Source organism: Drosophila yakuba, chromosome 3R, assembly GCF_016746365.2.
Source record: "Drosophila yakuba strain Tai18E2 chromosome 3R, Prin_Dyak_Tai18E2_2.1, whole genome shotgun sequence".
In the NCBI taxonomy this organism is placed as follows: Eukaryota; Metazoa; Arthropoda; class Insecta; order Diptera; family Drosophilidae; genus Drosophila; species Drosophila yakuba.
The window spans coordinates 5811465-5830824 of record NC_052530.2 but is presented as its reverse complement, the minus strand read 5'-3'; the positions used below and the strand labels follow the sequence as shown (position 1 = coordinate 5830824).

At 39.4% G+C, this 19360-nt stretch overlaps 1 protein-coding gene across 1 annotated transcript; it reads right to left on the bottom strand.

Moving 5' to 3' along the window:
- Positions 1–13628: 13628 nt before the first annotated feature.
- LOC26535185 lies at positions 13629–14047 on the bottom strand. Its single transcript, XM_015189377.2, has 2 exons — positions 13852–14047; positions 13629–13789 (listed from the first exon to the last, which is right to left on the bottom strand). The coding sequence occupies exons 1-2, from the start codon at positions 13967–13969 to the stop codon at positions 13722–13724; spliced, it is 186 nt and encodes a 61-aa protein (XP_015044863.1). The 5' UTR covers positions 13970–14047; the 3' UTR covers positions 13629–13721.
- Between the last annotated feature and the right edge of the window lie 5313 nt (positions 14048–19360).

Below are 19360 nucleotides of genomic sequence, written 5' to 3'. Positions count from 1 at the left end.
TTTGTCTTCGAGGGCACGGCCCGCGCTTGGTACATCTTTTGGTTTTTTAGGGACTCCGAACATCCCTCCAGCTATCCTGACTATCTATCATATGACCCCATACCCATGGCCGGATGGATGATGAATGTGCGCGTTTGGCGTCTCTAATTCAATTTATCTTAGACAAAGTCAACGTCTCTCTATACCTCCGCATAATGAATATAATGACGGTGCGTAGAGCGAACTCTGTTCAAGACGCAGATGTCTTTTGATTGTTTTTTAGGCGGCTGTTGTCAATGTCAGCGGAAAATAAAGTGCCAAGCTGGAGAACTGAATTGTGAAGATTTCGCTTAAAGCCAGCCCCTTTTAAAGTTCGTTGCCTAAGTCTACAACAATTTTGAATCGTTTAGACGGGGAATCAAAATTCCGAAACTGTTTGGAAAAAAACGTAAGATATCCACCGCCCAGGGAACATCCGTCATCCCAGTCAATGCGAACAATTTTAATGTAAATATTTAAACCAACATGCCATGACTGTTGTTTGAACATAATGAGCTCTGCTCTTCAACCTGTTAAAGTTCCTAGTCAGTTAAAAATAGTGCAGGCGAGACAGTCATCTCTCTAGCTTTTAGTCGCTGGGGAAAAACTTGCCCGGGAACCGAGTGGAAAACACGTTACCAGCTTTAATGCATCAATTAAATTTTTTTCTTTTAATTATTTGTATCTGCTACTGCAGTTGGTGGCTTTTTGTTCCTGCTACTCCTGTCTGGCTACATGCTGCGCTCTGTTTGTTTTTCTACATTTACTTTTTGCGCAAATTGTTGCCTGCTTGGGACATCTTGGAAGCTCGTGTTTAGTGTTTTTGAAAGCCCGGCCAACTCACTTGTCCACAGCTTCTCTGTGTGTTTATTGATATGTGTTCATTATTGAATTTGTTGTGCTTCATGTCGGCTAAATCGGAGATACCCTTAATAAAGGATGTCACCCAAAAATTAAAATTTAGCTAAATCCTTTGGAGTGTTTAAGAAAATTATTAAATTAATTTATGAGTTTATAATAAAACAACTTTATAATTTTTTTTTATTAATTTTATTAAATAAAAAATCCTTTGCTTGTTTTTTACTTACTATTGAATATACCTCGTATTAAAAACCGAATATCTAGAGTATTTTTCTATTCGACTTTTAAACGCTTCTCCGTTTTTAAGCTTTGCTTTTGGTTTTTATTACCACTTTTTTTTTGCAGAATTGTTAATAAAAAGTCAATTAAGTTGGAAATACTTGTTGTGGACATCTGGCATTTCGCATTTCGTTAATGTGGGAAAATTCATATTAATAGTGCTATTTTTATACCCGTTACTCGTAGAGTAAAAGGGTATACTAGATTCGTTAAAAAGTATGTAACAGGCAGAAGGAAGCGTTTCCGACCATATAAAGTATCAAGTATATCTTGATCAGGATCAATAGCCGAGTCGATATGACCATGTCCGTCTGTCCGTCTGTCTGTCCGTCCATATGAACGCTTAGAACTCAGGAGCTACAAAAGCTAGAAAGTTGAGACTAAGCATACAAACTCCAGAGACATAGACGCAGCGCAAGTTTATTGATCCATATTGCCACGCCCACTCTAACGCCCACAAACCGCCCAAAACTGCCACGCCCACACTTTTGAAAATTGTTTTCATATTTCTTCATTTTTGTATTAGTCTTGTAAATTTGTATCGATTTGCAAAAATTTTTTTTGTCACGCCCACTCTAAACCCCACAAACCGCCCAAAGCTGCTACGCCCTAACTTTTGAAAAATGTTTTAATATTTTTTTATTTTTGCATTAGTCTTGTAAATTTCTATCGATTTGCCAAAAAACTTTCTGCCACGCCCACTCTAACGCCTACAAACCGCCAAAAACTGTCAGTGTTTAAGACTCTCCTTCTCCCTTCCACTAGCTGAGTAACGGGTATCAGATAGGCGGGGAACTCGACTATAGCGTTCACTCTTGTTTTAAATCACTGCAGCAACAAAGGAATTTAAATGGCGAACAGCTGTACATATTGTTTATTCGAATGCCAGATATTTATTTGATCCAAAAGACAAAATGCAGTTTTATTGAATTTCCTTGTCCACCCCACCACTTGGCCAAATTTCAATTTGCTCAGCTCCCGTGGACATTTCGCAATTTAACAATTACTCAATTCGGTTGCGCTCCCCAAGCTGGAAACCTACAGGCAACGCTTGTGTCATTAACATATCGCATCCTGTTGATCTGCACCACGATCCGCAGATCCCTGAACTGAAACCGAGACTTGACAAATATGCTTTCAGGTCTAATTATACCCAAGGAGCCAGACTGGATGAGCATGCTCAGTGAGCAGGAGCTGGCCATGTGACCCCGTTTCGGGGAGACCCCTTCGGCTTGCATCTGGTTGGTCTGTAATTACGCGAAATGAAAATGTGAATGTCAACTGGCGAGGGGCAGTAAAAATGGCAGTAAATTAAATTGTATTAACATTTTTTGTATATCTGTACGTTATTTGCTTCGCGTTTTATTCGCGTGTGAACCAAAACTTTGTTTCCGAAGTGCTTAGCATCCGGGCCAAAAAAGAAACGTTGATTTAAAAGTAAAAACTTCAAAAGCGATGAAAACATTTCAATTTGGTTCACGCCCTTTCGCCAAGTTGTCTTTGAGGAAGAACTCCTATCTGCCGTGATGATCATGCCTTACAAGTCGTTAAAAATAGAAAAGAAAACATTTGCATATAAAGCAGGCACAAGTCGAAGTCTGTCACAAGTGTTTAGCATAACACGATTATTCATTTTTACAGCAGAGTTAGGAGTTTGGAGTTACATCGAATTAGCAACTAATTTGTATTTGTGTGGCATCTCTCTTGCGGCGATGTTTTTGTAATTGGCTACGCCTGAAACCGTTCGGAACTTTGGCAACTTGACGCACCATTCCGAGCACGTAAGTGTTCAGTTGAATGAGAAAGAATCAGAAAGATGCAACTGAGGTCTATCAAAGTCCTCCAAGTCGAAGGCGTCAAAGTGGCGCCAATTGCGCCCACATGCCTTGCAATTTCCCTTTACAGAATTATAAGTACAGCCAGCTAATACAAGACAATACCATAATGTAAGCAATTTCTCTGAAGCATTTCATTTCAGGGCATTTCCTCAGGTGGTTGGTTTGCTTATTTGTCCACGGACTCTTTCATTGGGGAAATGTTTGCGTGTCCGTTCAGAAAAACTTGCAGGCTTACTGAATAATTATGATTTTGTTAACATTTTTAGGCATGACATTTTGGCAAAACAGTGGGCACAAAAGTATCCCACTAGCCTTTTGTGACATTGACTTCGTCTGTCAAAAATAGTTATTCAAAAGTCTATATCCGTATGGACAAACTTTGTCAGCTTAAAATGTATTTTAAAACCATAAAAGGAAGATATGTATTGTAAGAGTGAATATTACATCTATATTTACCTGAAAGTCTCCTCTTACCAACCATTGTGCAAAGACATCGTAATTTTTGGCTTGTGGTTATTAGAGCGTCTCTGGCTAATGACTGTTGGCAGCTTGCTAAAAATGAGTTTCCCTGGGAAATGAAATTCATAATTTATATGATAAAATATTAATGAACAATTAAATATTTCAGCAATCTTCCCAGGCCAGTCATTACAACTTTATAGACTCAGGGAAAAATTTTCCTGTGACCTACGAAAGAAAAAACCCGAAAATTGCCAAGGGAACGAAATTAAAACAGAAATCTGCAAAATCTCTGTATAAATTAAGCATTAAATGCATGACATTACTGGGCCAGATAATTTCCATATAAATTATATACACTTATGTTCAACAACAAAAGGTGACTGCTTTCGATGCTGAAAAGCTGTTTACCCAGATGATGTTGCTGCCATTGAAGAGGTCCATGATGATGATGGCCACACTTCGGGCGACAATGTCTTCGCACCTCGCGGCCCTGCGTGGTCCAAACCAAACTTTCCTAAAGTGTGAACATCACACAAGACTTGCATCTCATCCCAGCTGGACACGCGCAAAAGAAAGTGCCTGGTCGGCGGAGCCTCCTGAGCACCCTGCGGACATGTAAAAGTGATTTGGGGTGTGGCGGAATCAGCGAGCGCCGGGCTTCGACTTGGACTTGGACTTGGTTTTGGGTCTGAGTCTGGGTCTTTGGGTCTGGTCCAGACACGATGCTGATGATCGCGGTGGCAACAGTGACACCCCGGCGATTCCAACGTGTCGACGCTGATGACGACACTTTCTTTTTCTCCGTAAACAAAGCTTACACCCAAAAATACACAGTAATTTAATTTTTATACCCGTTACTCGTAGAGTAAAAGGGTATACTAGATTCGTTGAAAAGTATGTAACAGGCAGAAGGAAGCGTTTCCGACCATATAAAGTATATATATTCTTGATCAGGATCAGTAGCCGAGTCGATCTGGCCATGTCCGTCTGTCCGTCCGTCTGTCTGTCCGTCTGTCCGTCTGTCCGTCTGTCCGTCTGTCCGTATGAACGTCGAGATCTCAGGAACTACAAAAGCTAGAAAGTTGAGATTGAGTATACAGACTCCAGGGACATAGACGCAGCGCAAGTTTGTCGATTCATGTTGCCACGCCCACTCTAACGCCCACAAACCGCCTAAAACTGCCACGCCCACACTTTTGAAAAATGTTTTGATATTTTTTCATTTTTGTATTGGTCTTGTAAATTTCTATTGATTTGCCAAAAAACTTTTTGCCACGCCCACTATAACGCCTACAAACCGCTAAAAACTGTGTTTAAGACTCTCCTTCTCCCTTCCACTAGCTGAGTAACGGGTATCAGATAGTCGGGGAACTCGACTATAGCGTTCTCTCTTGTTTAATCTTGAAAAAAGGACAATGATATTATGATACGCAATGATATCAAGCTTTTGATGGCTAATTTTACCCTTATGTTTGTTCTTAGGTATGCGATTTAATACAATGTATTATTTGGCTTATAATCATAAAAATACAGAACCTTAAATCTTCAAATCTGAAGTGGTCTGAAATAATGTAATAATTACAATAGATTTTATCTTCAAAATGTTGTTTGTAATAATATCAAAAAAACCATCCATACAATTTTATGTTGTACATATATGACAAAGCCGGACGAAGTTTCTTTCTGTGCGGACATTGGCCAGCAGCAATTCGAGAATTCTTAAGGCGAAAGTCGCTCAATGCGAAGTGCGTGTGCAGGGGGCGTGGCAGCAGCCTTCAACGTGTAGTGCAAATTATGAGGTGTTATGTCAATGCGGCCATCCTCAACCCCGCTGAGCCCCCAAGTTGTTCAACTTTTCGTGCGCCATGCTCGGCGGCGTTAAAGTGCCTGAAAATGCGCGTTAAAAGTCACACGACCAGGCGCAGATTGTGAAAGGTCTGCGCCAGGATGGCCGGTGCAAAATTAAATTGAAAACGCCCCATGAAAGGGAAACCACAGGGAAACGTAATTATCAGCTACTGAACACTGATTGCGACCGTCCAGCATGGAAAGCGTGGTAAGTTGCCCAAAAGGAAATGACCCAGCAATTTTTTTACTTTGCAGAAACTTCAATAAAATGTAATATTACACATTTGTGGCTCCATAAATTAATGAAAAAGCATAGGTCCCGAACGCTTCTATTTACATAGTTACCAATTTAAAAGTCCTTTAAGTTTATTCATATTTTTTCATCACTGCGTTAAAATAATTTATATTTGATTTTTATTTTTGCCTTCTGGCAGTCCACGTTTGTCGAAAGATAGATTCAAATCAATTTGAAAATAACTTTGGGCCGGCCATCTAAGTTTTCCTGGGCTCTAGCCTGGCCGAAAGCCAGTAGCCAGCTTGTGCATCTCCTGCTGTTTTGTAGTTATTGTTGTTATTGTCTTGCTTGTTGTTATTGACTTCACTTGCAGCGGCCGATGTTGCAGTTGCAATTTGCAGTGGCCGAGATTGCCGCTGGATTTGAAGCTGCAACCATCATTGAAGCTGGTTCGATTTGAGGCCGTGCGGACGTGCGGCATTTTATGAAATTGCTTGTTGTTATTATTATTGTTATTATTAGTAGTATTATTTTATGTGCTTGCCTCTGCACCTCCTGCAATGTCATTTGAAGCTTGGCGCTGGCGCTTGCCTTCTACCACTTGCCACTTGCAACTCGGTTGCCGCCAAGCTCTCACGTCCTTCTCCACAAAAATATAAACATAACAATCATTACAAGTGGCTAGGCAGCCAACAGAAAGAAAAACAAAAACGAAAGCTGAACAAAAACCATTCGTATCGATGAGAATTATCTTGACTTCCTGCTCCGCTTGCTGTTTTTGTTGCCACTCAGTGGCGTCTTAAGTGGCGCTAAATGCGTGCATTTAATATAATAAATCTTTTTCAGTTGGGCATTTTGTTTACTGCGATTTTGTGCCGCTTTTTAAGCCATATTTTGGGTGGCCAGGCACGTACGCATTAAATTTTGAGTGGCGTGAAGTGAAAGGGTCGACAGCCTGTAGTAGCGGCTAGGCTGAAACGTTGACGCATAAGAAAGGCGATAAGTCTGGGATAGAGCTATATTTTAAATCTTACCACTTCAGTAAAAGCTTATCTCATTGATAACTACTCTGCTTTCACGGAGAATTAAATGAAGGTTAATGGAGATTTCACTGTTTTCTATACTATACTATACCTATATTTTTGATTTATCACCCAATCTTAAAAAGTTACTAAATTAAAAAAGAGTTCCTAGGTATTATCAAAAATATACCCACATACTTTGACTATTTTACAATCACAATTCTTGGTTCGCCGCAAACCTTTCCAAAAATTTGTGAAATTCCAAATTGCCATGCACCCTATATCACGTTAACCTCATCTCTGAAAGCCTTTCGCAGGATACCCCGCAATTGATTGCAATACCCTGACAAAAGTTTGTGGCTTAAGTCTTTTGTTTTTCGCGGGTACAAATGCTTTGGCATACCGTTAGATTCAGCGCCCATGCATCATCGGACCATCGAAACTGCAACTCTTGTGGAAACACATTACACGGATGGAGGAGTAGTCGGGAAATATATGATGCCATTGTTGTGGTATTTCACGCTGCTACAATCGACGCAAATGTAAACAGAAGGCACATACGCACAATAGGCCAGTAGAGAAAATGTTTGCGCCTTTTGTTGCGTTTTTCCTTATTGATTTCTGTTTGTTTTGCCTCTTGGTCATAACTTTGGCCCAGCAGCAACATGAGGCGCAAATGTCAACGCATTGTCTTCAAGTTGCCATGAATGATAGTCAGGATTGCAATGGCAATGCACAGCAACCGGGAAACAGAAAGTCCCGTGAAATCAATTGAGTTACGTTGAAGATGTTCCGCTTTCGGGGCGTTTCCAGTGTTAACGTGTGATAAACGCCCTAAATATCTGCGACAACGATTAATTGTGGAGCAGCTGAGTGAATAAAATATAAAAAGGATGTTTGGAGATGCATTGGATAATGTAAAGGTCTACACTAATGAATCCTGACTTTTGGTCATCTAACTAAATACAAAAAATTGTTGTAAGAACTATTTTTAAAAGCATATCTTTAAAGTAATCATGGATAATGGATAATAGTGGAGATCACCAGCAGATAATATAAAATGACTTCAAATAACATCGCAAAATATCTTAGTTTAGTTAACTTATTTAAAAAGCTAGTAATAACCCAGGCCCCTAATAATACGATTTTTAAGCAAGAAATAGTTTTGGGTGTAATAGTTTTAGCAACAGCATTTCGACTGCGCCTGATTTATGTTCTTGACCCCCAAGTGGGCTTATAAACAGGAAATATTTGGACCAAGACTGTCAGATCATTTCCCTTGAACTTTTCTGCTACTTTTCCAACTCCTCCGCCGAACCGTCGGCATCTGTTAGTTGGATTGTCAGGCGAAGAACAAAAGACATACCAGCAGAAATAAACAAAAAACCAAATTCAAAACAGTGGCAAATATTTAGTCCCTTCCGGGTCCCCCTCAACTTGAGTTTCCTGGGAAATTGGCGCATGCTGTGCAGTGAGTCGCCGTCAGACGGACGTAACTATATTCCACATAGTCATGGTTAGAAATTGCGTTGCTTTTGTGTGCTGTTTTTCATTTTTTCGGTTTTCACGCCGTTTGCGACGTTTGCGATCAGCGATGAGGAGGCATTGCAGTTGCCACCGACTCACGCTGAGCCCCTTTGGACATCTCTTTATCTACGAGAAAACGAAAAAGCTGGGGGAAAAAGTGTCAACAGCGTTTGGCAGCTACCGTTCTACGTTAGGTTTTTTTTCGCCTTTCTTCATATTTATTTCTGTGGCGAACAATTTTTCGCCGACAGCTTATCTGATCCCACTGAGTCATGCAATGCCTCTTGCCTTGCATTTGAATTATGGAGATGATAATGCGTTGAAATCGGGATTTGCATTCGCCGTAGTGCTCAATCCTGGCCAGAAACGCAACTCAAAGCTGGTCAATTAAGTGCCATGTACTGTCGGACATCACCACCGCTCTGGACACGCTTACATTCGCTTAATTGAGTTTATTAGCCTCTTACCTCTTGCCAGTGGCCTGAGAAACGAGCAAAAATAAAAAAATTTCATATATACATATGTATATATTCGGTGCGGACAACGATCGGCTACCTTGCCGCTAAAGTAACGGTAACTTCAAAAATATTTCCGTTGCAACTTGTCCAATTCTCCTGTCATGCTCGGTCTCCTTCAACTCCCCCAAAATCCCCCAATAGCCCTTCACCTGTTGGCCAAATTAATGACACTCGCTCACCGGGTTACATATTTGTGAAATGATAAAAAAGGAGCAGGAAAATGCAATTTCTGAAATAATTAAATATGAAGGCCAACATTTCTTTTGGGGCACGTTTCGAAGAAGGTTCTCACATGCTGCGGAAATTTAAAATAACTCGCTTGTTCGTTTAATTTTGGGGTCAACATTTTATTTGCAATTAGCTGAGCAAAACATTTAAAATATGTAAATTGATTGCAGGTTTGTTGGTTTTTTAGTAGCTCAATTTTCAAGGGTTGGAAATAATGAGCCAGGGAATGAATATTATAGTGGGAAAATTAAGTTATGACGGTTTCATAAAATAAATTACTATAAGACTTTAGATCTGAATGAATTGATAGTTGCATAGTTCATAATAACTGTACATGTCAATATAGATGAGTTTTATGTATAATATTACTTTTATTATTAGACCCATTTGTTAGTAAATTTATTATTAGGAAAGAAATTGCATATTTTAATCAATACTTACATTAATTGTCGTGTTAGTTTTTTGTAAACTAAACCTAAAACTTTTATATTATATATGAGTGAGTTATTTATATTCACGTTTCTTCGGCAGCCAATACTTGTTGTTATAGAAGGCCTTGCAAAGATTCAGGAAAAAATCTGGGTCAATAACCAGGTCAGTTGAAAAACTTCAAGGGAAAAATGTCGGGTTGGCAACTCATTTGGAGCGACAAATTAATGAGTTCACTTTGGGCCAAGGAATGCTGCAAATAAGAAATAGACAAGACACTTGCCACTTGAACCCGTGCTCCCATTAAGCCTCAAAATGACACACATACAACTACACGGCAGCTGCTTCTGAGATTAAAGCCGCCTTTGAGTGGCTGTAAGCCAAGACTATGGCTGAACTCGATGGGGAGAAAAGACTCTCACTAGGCACTTAAGAAATTAACGCTTTTGACAGCCAAACGGACTTTCAAATACACAGAGCTACATGAAATACAGAAAAAAAGAGCAAAGAGCCTAAATGCCGTACCGACTTCCCGCTTAAAACTCTGGGGATTGTAACTCTGGGACGAAGCCAAAGCGCAACAAAGTGTCAATGCGGCTTTGAGGCGAGTTTAACAAGATTGGCAGCGACGGCGGTGGAGATGGCCACCGAGGCCAAAAGATTTTCTCATAAGGTGCAAAATCTCTCAACATCATAAAACCAAGAGTTGGGGATGTGAAGGGGGCTAACGATGCGGAGACAACAGAAACATGTACAGAGATGAGCATCCATAAAAACATACGCGAGTTGGATTTCGGTGTTACATATATTTTCCCCGAAGCTCCTAATTAGCCAAAGCCGGTTCTTTTGGTGGTTTTTGGTTTTGGTTTTCTTTTTTCGGCTGCTGTGGTGGCCGTTTAATATTTTATTATTCTTGGGCCCAGCCCCCCTCTTGTAATAAACGAAAAACAATGGAGCACTAAAAATCTGGGGATAATAAATAAATTAGGTCTTTAATGATGACAAGAAGCCAGCTCAAGGAGGGCTTGCAGTTTTAACATCTCAATTAAGTTGTTCAAGCTCATTGTTTTTAAATTTTTGGCTTAATTTTCGTATGGATATAGCCCCTTTGTTTTTTTTTTTTCTTGTCTCATTTCAGTCAAAATTACGGAAATTGGTAAGCGGGCGTGGTAATTTTAATTTGAAAATGGTTTCATAAATGCCCAAATCAGGTTACTAACCTTAAGCTGAAGGTATACAATTCTTGCCCTTGCCACTCGCATTGTAATCATGTCTTAATTAACTAATTAGCTAATTTGCAAACAATTAAGCTAACGCTGGAATGGAAAACAGAAATCCCAAGAAATGTTTCTGCAAAGTTGTCGAGTCATTTGATTGCAGATTGCAGATAGGAGATTGGACAGCAGCTGCCGGAGCTGAAAATATATTTATGGACAGTGAAATTGCTAGGAAAGTAAGGTGAGCAAACAGAAAATATTCCATTTAATGCATAACATAAATATTTGTACATCGAAAGAAAGAGTGAATGGGAGATGTTGGCACAAGAAAATGGAAATTAGTGTCTGAAAATAAAATGGAAAATTTTCGAATTGTGAGAATACGCAGAAGCACTTTCGAATATGCATTGGCAGGTTGTGTTATATTGTGTTAGCAAAAATTTTAGGTGCTTAAGTAAATTATCTTGAAAATATTCTTCATTTCGTATATCATTAGAAACTGAAATCTTTTTTTTCCATAAAAGCCTATGTCTGACTTTAGGTCCTATTAAATGTTAATGGCCGTAACCAACCCTTGTTCATCGATAGTTCCAGCTTTTGCTTTGTTTTGACTTGGTGCTGAGACCCATTCATCAACTTTGAATATTGTTGCAGAATACAGTTCCCACGTTTCGCAAAAAAGAAATAGAAGAGAGGAAAATCTAAACTGTTTTATAACTGTACTAAACAAGAGCCATTCACTTCGGCCTGAGAACATTTCGAGCTGTCCACCTGCAGCAGCAAAGCAACATCGCACAAAAACCATAGTGGAAAGAAGATCTCTGTTGTTTTCACCCCCAAAAAAATTGGTTATGGAGGCCAAGAGAAAAGATCTACGCACTTAAACACGAGTACCTGCACGAAAAGCATTTCCAAACAATTGAGTTTTCGAAATGACATTTTCCTTTATGGTAGTTGGAAATTGGAAGAATGCACTTGATGCCGGTGCCGGAGCTCTTTTGCCGAGCATCCGAAAAAACGCTTTTTAATTACAAAAGAAAGAAAAAAGAGACGCAGCTGCAAAAAAAGGAACATGAAATATTACATTTTGGCGCCCCAAGTTCGTTGCCTGAGTCTTTCGTTTTTTGTACCCCTCCTTAGATGAAGGAAGTCTTTTTTTGGAGTCTCGATTTAACGCTTCACAACTGACAAATGAGGAGCATATCCTGTTGATCCTGTTGCCAGAAAATAATTATAATGCTGTTGCAAGAAACAACATTAATTGCAAAAATAATTAAAAACTCATAAATTAGCACATGCAAAAGCAGGCCGAATAACAAAGTGCAAATTTAATTATGGCCTTCATTAATGAATTCATTAAGAAAGAGGAGGCAAGAGGTAGTCGCAGTGTTTTTGCCACTAGCTAAATCAATCAACGCCAAATACAGGCAATCGAGTGAGTCCCTAAGGACGTAATCTGATGGAGTGGCAACCGGTTTGTTGTCACTCCTTTTTGGCATCCTTAGAATACATTATGCAACTGCCAATGCCACCGACACAGGGAGGTGGACTCTTCTGTCCGCCCTTCAGCTTTTATAATTTATGGATTTTATATGGCGTCACATTCGCCCTGCCGCCGCCATTCGCTGACAGTTTTTGCCACTGTCGGACATTTTGACAGTTGCAGGTTGTCATCGTCCAGATCCGATCCCCATCCCTCCTTTTCACATCATCTGCTGGATCTGCTGCAATTGCAACTGACGCATTGCCAAAAATACGCATTCGAATTCGCATCTTAACTGCCCCTTCGCGGCGTCATAAACTCAACTGTCATTTCAATTTCCTCCATGATAGGTGCAAGGTGCTCTGCATAAAGCAACCAGTCAAATGTATGATTAAGTAATATCCGAAAGCCATAAAATTACCCCTTCGAATCGAAAAAGAAGGTTTGTGGCTTAGGTCTTTTGTTGCTGAGTGAGTTTTCCCCCCGGCAGATAATTATGCGAACATTGCGTAATGAAGTTGATAAAAGCGGGGAATACGAGTGGGTGGATATCTTACAGGATCTCGACGTTTACCTTCCCATGAGAAACTTTTTGAATGGACCTGTTCCTGACAGTTGACTTTAGGGGAAGCTTAGCTTAATTTGCTATTTAATTTCATTACTGTATTTTACACTATTCTATAACGCTAAATTAAAATGTATTTATGTAAATTATACTTTCTTACTTTAGTTGAGGGTAGAAAACATGCACTAAAGGATTACCATAAACTAAACGCATTATATGCAACCATCTCAATTAACTACATTATCTAATGACCAGTTACCTGAAGTAGATTTCGTATGGAATTGCCATATATTAAAAAGCATATGTTTGCGTTTAAAAGTAATCTTAAAACTTTAAACATTTATTATAGGCAAATGTGTAAGTATTATATTCTCACACATTTTAGTTAAATTGCATATATTAACAAAGAAAACTCTTTCAGCTTCCTTTGCATCTGCCCCAAATGACTAATTTTTACCCTTTCTTGTGCTTAAAACGTTGATGAATAGATAATAAATTATAAAAAATGGTCAGAACATGTTTAATTAGTACCCACGAACAGAACCCGTTCTTAAGACCCCTTTCTCCGATTTCGAAAGAAAGGCAGCTGCTAAAGAAGTGCTAATTCCAACTACCATCAGTGAATAATATCGAGAGGTTAAATATGAAGTTAAAAGAAAAACAATTAAAATGTAATTTCGGGCAAATCCATTCCGAGGCGAGCAAATGCAGCTGCAACAAACTTGGAACCTGTTGCAGATGTCTATCCGTCGCTGGCCGCTCATTAAGTTTATTAATTTCTGATATCAAGACAGTTAAATTTAGTTTGCTTCGCATTTGTGTCGCCTGCCACACGCAACAGAAAGCGGTGAGCATGAACCGTGACCAGTTTTCCCCGAAAAAATATATCCAAAAAATACAATAAAACCCAACCCCGAGAAGAACATCTTCAACCCTTGCGGATGAGCTACGAGCGTTAAATTTTCAACTTGGCGTGCCTCACATCGCTTCTCCGCAGTCCATTCAATTTCTACGCTTTCTACACTCACATCTTTCCCGCTGTGTTTGCGAACAGGTGTAATGATTTTTGGTTTTGCACCTTGACTTTCTGCTTCCGTTTCAGTTCGAGCGACGCTTGTCGATAAATTTTTGGCTTGGGGTAATTTGTGTGCATATACTTCCTCGCCAACAAGCTTCCGTATAGGGTGTCCTTTATGTCTTTCGCAACTTCCCCTGTTTCATCAGCCAGGCGATGTTCACATTCTGCACATTGGGTTGGTCTGACAAAGCAATCACTTTGATTTTACATTTAAATTATCTTAAAAATAATTAATTAACCTACCCGATTCTTTACGACGCTTGTGGTCTTCCGATTCTGCCTTTACACAGTGGGCCAGATAAAAATGCAGCAATGGCACTACAATTAGCAATTTGGGAAACGTTCGCCAAGTAATCCTCATATTAATAATCTTCCTAATATATAGATTTCTAAATATTTTTATATTTTTTTGTATAATTTAAATTACAGCCTACTTTTTTCATTTAGGAACACCCTGTAGCGTTTCCTCCTTTTTTCTTAATTGTTATCATTTTTGCTATGGACTTTATTACCCAAAGACTCGGTAAATCAAAAAGGAATAAAGCTGCGAGAAAGTTTGATATGTTCTTCAAAAATTAAAATTTTTATATGAAAATACTATTAGTAATGAATTTTTAATTATATTAATATTGCTTAAATTTTAACTTATACTTTGTTTATATTTTGAACATATATATTGCTTGATTTTTTTTCTTTACCCAAATCATTACTTGCAGTGTAAGCCACGCTAAAAAGGATATTTTGTAATATAACCGCAAGGCAACTTCCTCAATATCAATCAATACGCTCGGCTATATTACCAACCCCTTGGCCATATTCTTGCCATGGCTTTCTTCATAAAGCATATTTAGTGTGTAATGTGCGTTGTCCCCGAAACAAAGTTTCCGTTTTATATTTACTTTTTGGTAAGCTGCAATTTTCAGGTGTTAGCCAGGCAACTGGCCATCGAAATTCAGCTCAACCCTTTCATTAAAGAGGAAACCAAAACGATATATTTAATCCGTTCGGTCCGTTGGGTCAGTAAAGCGTATGCTTGTCTCGGAGCCACGGCGACAATGACAGCGAATGATAAACCTGATATGGAACACACTTAAGGGCTCAACTTGGGTAATCTGCAGTTTGCTCGAGTAGAAACAGCAGCTAAAGCAGCGCCAACCAAAATTAAAACTGCAGGCAACTCAGCAGCAGATCCGAGGGGTATAAGTCCGCATTGTGTGGTATATCGCCGGAGATCGCAGATCGTTTCCAGTCGTGCAGGTGGATTTCTCAAGTGGCTGCGTCCGCTTTCTGGACTCCGTCTCCGTTCCTCTCCCTCTGTCTCCCGCTTCCCGTCTCGCCACATCGCTCTGCGTCAGCTGATTCTCGGACCAACTCGCAACTTCTCGGAGGTAATAGATACATCTGTACTGGCCTCGTTCTTGATTCGAAGTGAAACAAGTGCATCTAAGAATAATGGGTTGGCTTGAGGATTGCCAGATGTTATTTAAGAAGCCCAATAAAAATAAACTGCTCTAACAATAGAGAAAATAGAGTTTGCTAGACGAATTGGAATTTTTCTAATATTCCAAATACACATTTTAAACAAAGATATATAAAATAAACCTTAAAATAGACACATTATACTTCATGTTAAAAATACAAGATGTTTCTTCAAATACTTTACAATAACCTACAAATCACAACATTTTATATTAAAACATATAAGAAAAATGATTACTTTAATGAGTTTGTCGTAAATCAATTCTATCGCTTTGAAATTGGAACTTAGACAGATTTCTTAATTTGGACTGACAGATTTATTCCCCAAATTCCGCATACGTTCCTCTTTAGCGCAATCCGAATGTGATATCCATAAAAATGTCTCCCAAAAATCACCAAAAAAGTAGTAAATGTCAGTTCAGCGGAGACACGAGCCCCAGAATCCAAAAGACTAGTGGCATTCGTCACTGGCATCAAGCATGCTTGCTTAAGAATTTCCACGGAGATCCTTAAGGAGTTTCCTCCATGGCGACTGCAACAGCAGGGAGAATTGCAATTGTGTGTGGTGTCAAAAGTCGCACAGCAATCCATCAATTTAACAGCCATGGAAAATCAACACAATGGCCAGCAATTGTATGAAATATGTCAGTCAAAAGAAGAAAAAATAACTCGGAGCAGGACAAAGGACACAGTAGTCGTCACAGTTTGGGGTAGAAGTAAGAAATGCCAATGCGAATAAGAAACAGAATGATTTCCTTTTCCTTTGACTTCTTGGCTTGTTTTCAGGGGGAACAAGATACCACAAAGGAAATACTTACATTTATACGGAAATGTGTGTCCTTTGTGGCATGTTGAGCAATGTTAACACACAGTAGTTCGGCAAACTTTAAGCTGTTCAAACATTTAATCAGAGCAGCTGGCTCCAATGTCAACAAACTCTCACTGTCCTCGGTTTTTGGTTTTCCACCTTTTTTTGTTTCTGTCTATGCCCCAACGCGTGCTATATGCCCATATGCCCGGGCATCCAGAATGTCAACTGCAGTCTGTGTAATTAAAAACCGATCGCTGTACGCTGATCATTTATTTATGCATGCCCCAAAACCCAAAATCAGCTTTCAACCTGCTGCTGCTGACCAGATTTTGATTGGCTTCGCGGCCCAAAAGGCAAAACAAAGGCACAGTAAAATAAAACCAAACCTTTTTCTGGGCAGCCGGTGACCATCAGGCTTCATTTCGCGTCTGCTTCCCATTTTTTCGTACTTGCTTTAATTTTTTGCAGTTTTTCGTGTGTGGCATGAACGAGCGACAACATGCCACAAACATTCCACACGATAAATAAACGCAGTAAAACTTAAGCTGCTCCTTAAAATAATGTTTCGCCACGCTGTCTTTGAATGCATATAATTTTCTTAATGTCGATTAAATATTATGGTAAGGTTAAGTTAAGGCAGGCAGAAACCCTTTTTAAAACAGAGGTATTAAAAAGTTTACGAACAATGGGGAATTTAAATTATGATTGCTTCTTGTCGTGTTTCATTGCATTTTAGGAATATACCTCATATTCACATTAAAAGAAGAATAAACAATGACTTGTACTAAATATTTCAATTATACTTTGCCTTTTTAGTTATATTGTAAAGTTCGAAGACACATATCTTCCAAAAATGGTTTAAGGTTAAAAAATATATTTCTAATACTTTTATCCTACAACGCAACGCAAATTTCAGGATAAAACAAGAGAGAACGCTATAGTCGAGTTCCCCGACTATCTGATACCCGTTACTCAGCTAGTAATAGCGCGAAGGAGGTCTTCTACACTGACAGTTTTTGGCGGTTTGTGGGCTTTAGAGTGGGCGTGGCAAAAAGTTTTTTGGCAAATCGATAGAAATTTACAAGACTAATACAAAAATGAAAAAACATCAAAACATTTTTCAAAAGTGTGGGCGTGGCAGTTTTGGGCGGTTTGTGGGCGTGGCAGCATGATTTGACAAACTTGCGCTGCGTCTATGTCCCTGGAGTCTGTATGCTCAACTTTCTAGCTTTTGTAGTTCCTGAGATCTCGATGTTCATACGGACAGGCAGACGGACGGACAGACGGACATGGCCAAATCGACTCGCCTATTGATCCTGATCAAGAATATATATACTTTATATGGTCGGAAACGCTTCCTTCTGCCTGTTACATACTTTTCAACGAATCTAGTATACCCTTTTACTATACGAGTAACGGGTATAAAAATGGGGTATTATATTAGTTTAATACTGTGTCCGAAAATGTAATTGTATGTCATATATTTCTGAATATGCGACAACTATTGCGTCTTAGATTAATTTAGTCGAATTCCCCAACTATTAGATATCCGTGACTAAGTTAAGGGAATACTTTGTTTTGTCTCGACAGCTTTTTCATGTTGAGGGCGTGTCCAAAATGTGTTTAATACATCAAAGTTGGCTATACAAATAAAATGAAGAAACTCAACCGTTTGTCGGCGTTAGAGTAGGTATATATATGTATGTTCAACCCATTTAAACAAATTCAGTCTACTGTTTAAAAGGGCTTAAGAAATTTGCATAATATTCTGAAAAATTAGTCCTACCCAAAAAAAATTTGTCTACCAGAAATTTAGAAAGATGAGAGTGACATATTCCTATTAACCATTGCCACTGCTCATTAGCCCATCAGACATTTGATATTTTGCATAAAAATCGTTTAAAGAATCCAGCTACGAATACAAATAAGCAATAATCAAACTAGAGAAAATCGATGAATATCGCCAATGGGTATTGAAATTATTATCGTTGGCTGTTGGCCAACTCTGAGAATTCTCTGAAAATCATACCTTGTTCAGAGCATGATTGGAATAAAGATTTCTATAAAAATTGGCAATGCAGCAGACCGATTTTTATCATCAACGATACCATAAGCCAGATACCATAACCTACACATCCTTTTCTAGAAAAAGAATACATGGTCTGGCTGTGTTGTGATTGCCACCATTTTGGAGGAAACCCAGAGCAGCTGCCAGGTCAGGAACAAAACAAAAGTAAATCTGTCCTGAATGTTAAAAAAAGGAAAAATCCATTTGGGCTAGTGCAGCCTGTTGCACTCAGGATGCTGCTGATCCTCCGGCTCTATCCAAGTACCTGCTGCGACCACCAACTGCCAGCCCTCAGAGATTGGTTTCATTTGTTGCACATCCCTACTACCTACTCGAATTTTGAAACACCGAAGTCCCCTTGGCAATCTGTTGCTCTTGCACATGTCTCTGATTCCCGTCGAGCGTAAAAAAAGGTGCGAACCGAATTCGATGCCCGGCAAGGTGTTTCACTGACCCTCCGAAGACTTGGAGTGATTTTTGTTTTCGCGGAATGCTCTATGCGATGAAGGAAAATTCCAGCATATGGTTCTGCATTTGCAGGGGAAGCCTCGAAGGAAATCGCTGTAACGAGAGTAGTCACTGTGGATACAGTAAGGCCTCAAGGTGTTCAGAGGATTGAAGTGGATTTCCCTAGGAATTCCTATAAATTTCTAAAAACATTCAACTTCAAAGGAACATGTAGGATTCAATGATGGAAAAATGTTCTTAAGTTAATGGAAAATGTCTAGTTCTCAACAAGTTTTCCTTTCTAATGTTTTTATTCTTTGAAACCAATACCAGATTTATTACACACTGAACATATATATTCACAAAAGTTTAAATAAATCGCCAATCTAAATCTGGCGTTGCCGCCCACCACCTGCTAATAAAGTTGTCATTTCTGCACGATTGAGCAGTTAGGCAAACATATGCGAGCGACTGCGCAGAGGAACCCCCCATGAGACAGCACGTAGAGCAAAATGGCCAACAATTACCGGCAGCAGCGTAGTCTGAGAGTCATTATAGAGGCCAGAGCCAAAGTTGGCCATAACAAGCAAGTGGCGCTCTATAATCACAGACTCAACATGGATCTCCATCGAGATGGAGATAGAGATGAAGATGGAGATGGTGTTGCCCGCACTGGCACTCTAAATCAATTAACAGGCACATCAAAAGTGTTGAAAACTGGAGCAGGCGATGGATAGAAAAGTAAAGTGAGTCTCATGGAGAGGGGCCCATGGGAAAGTGAGGTGCAACCTGTCCGTCTCACTGGCAACTGAAATTGAAGGCTAATCAGCATGCAAATAATGTTGCCGCCCCTCCGCCTCAAGATTAAAAAGCCATGTGGCAAGCCATGTATAGCCACCGTGAAGTGTAACATCGGGTGATGATGGAGGCTCTGGGGCCGGGCTCTA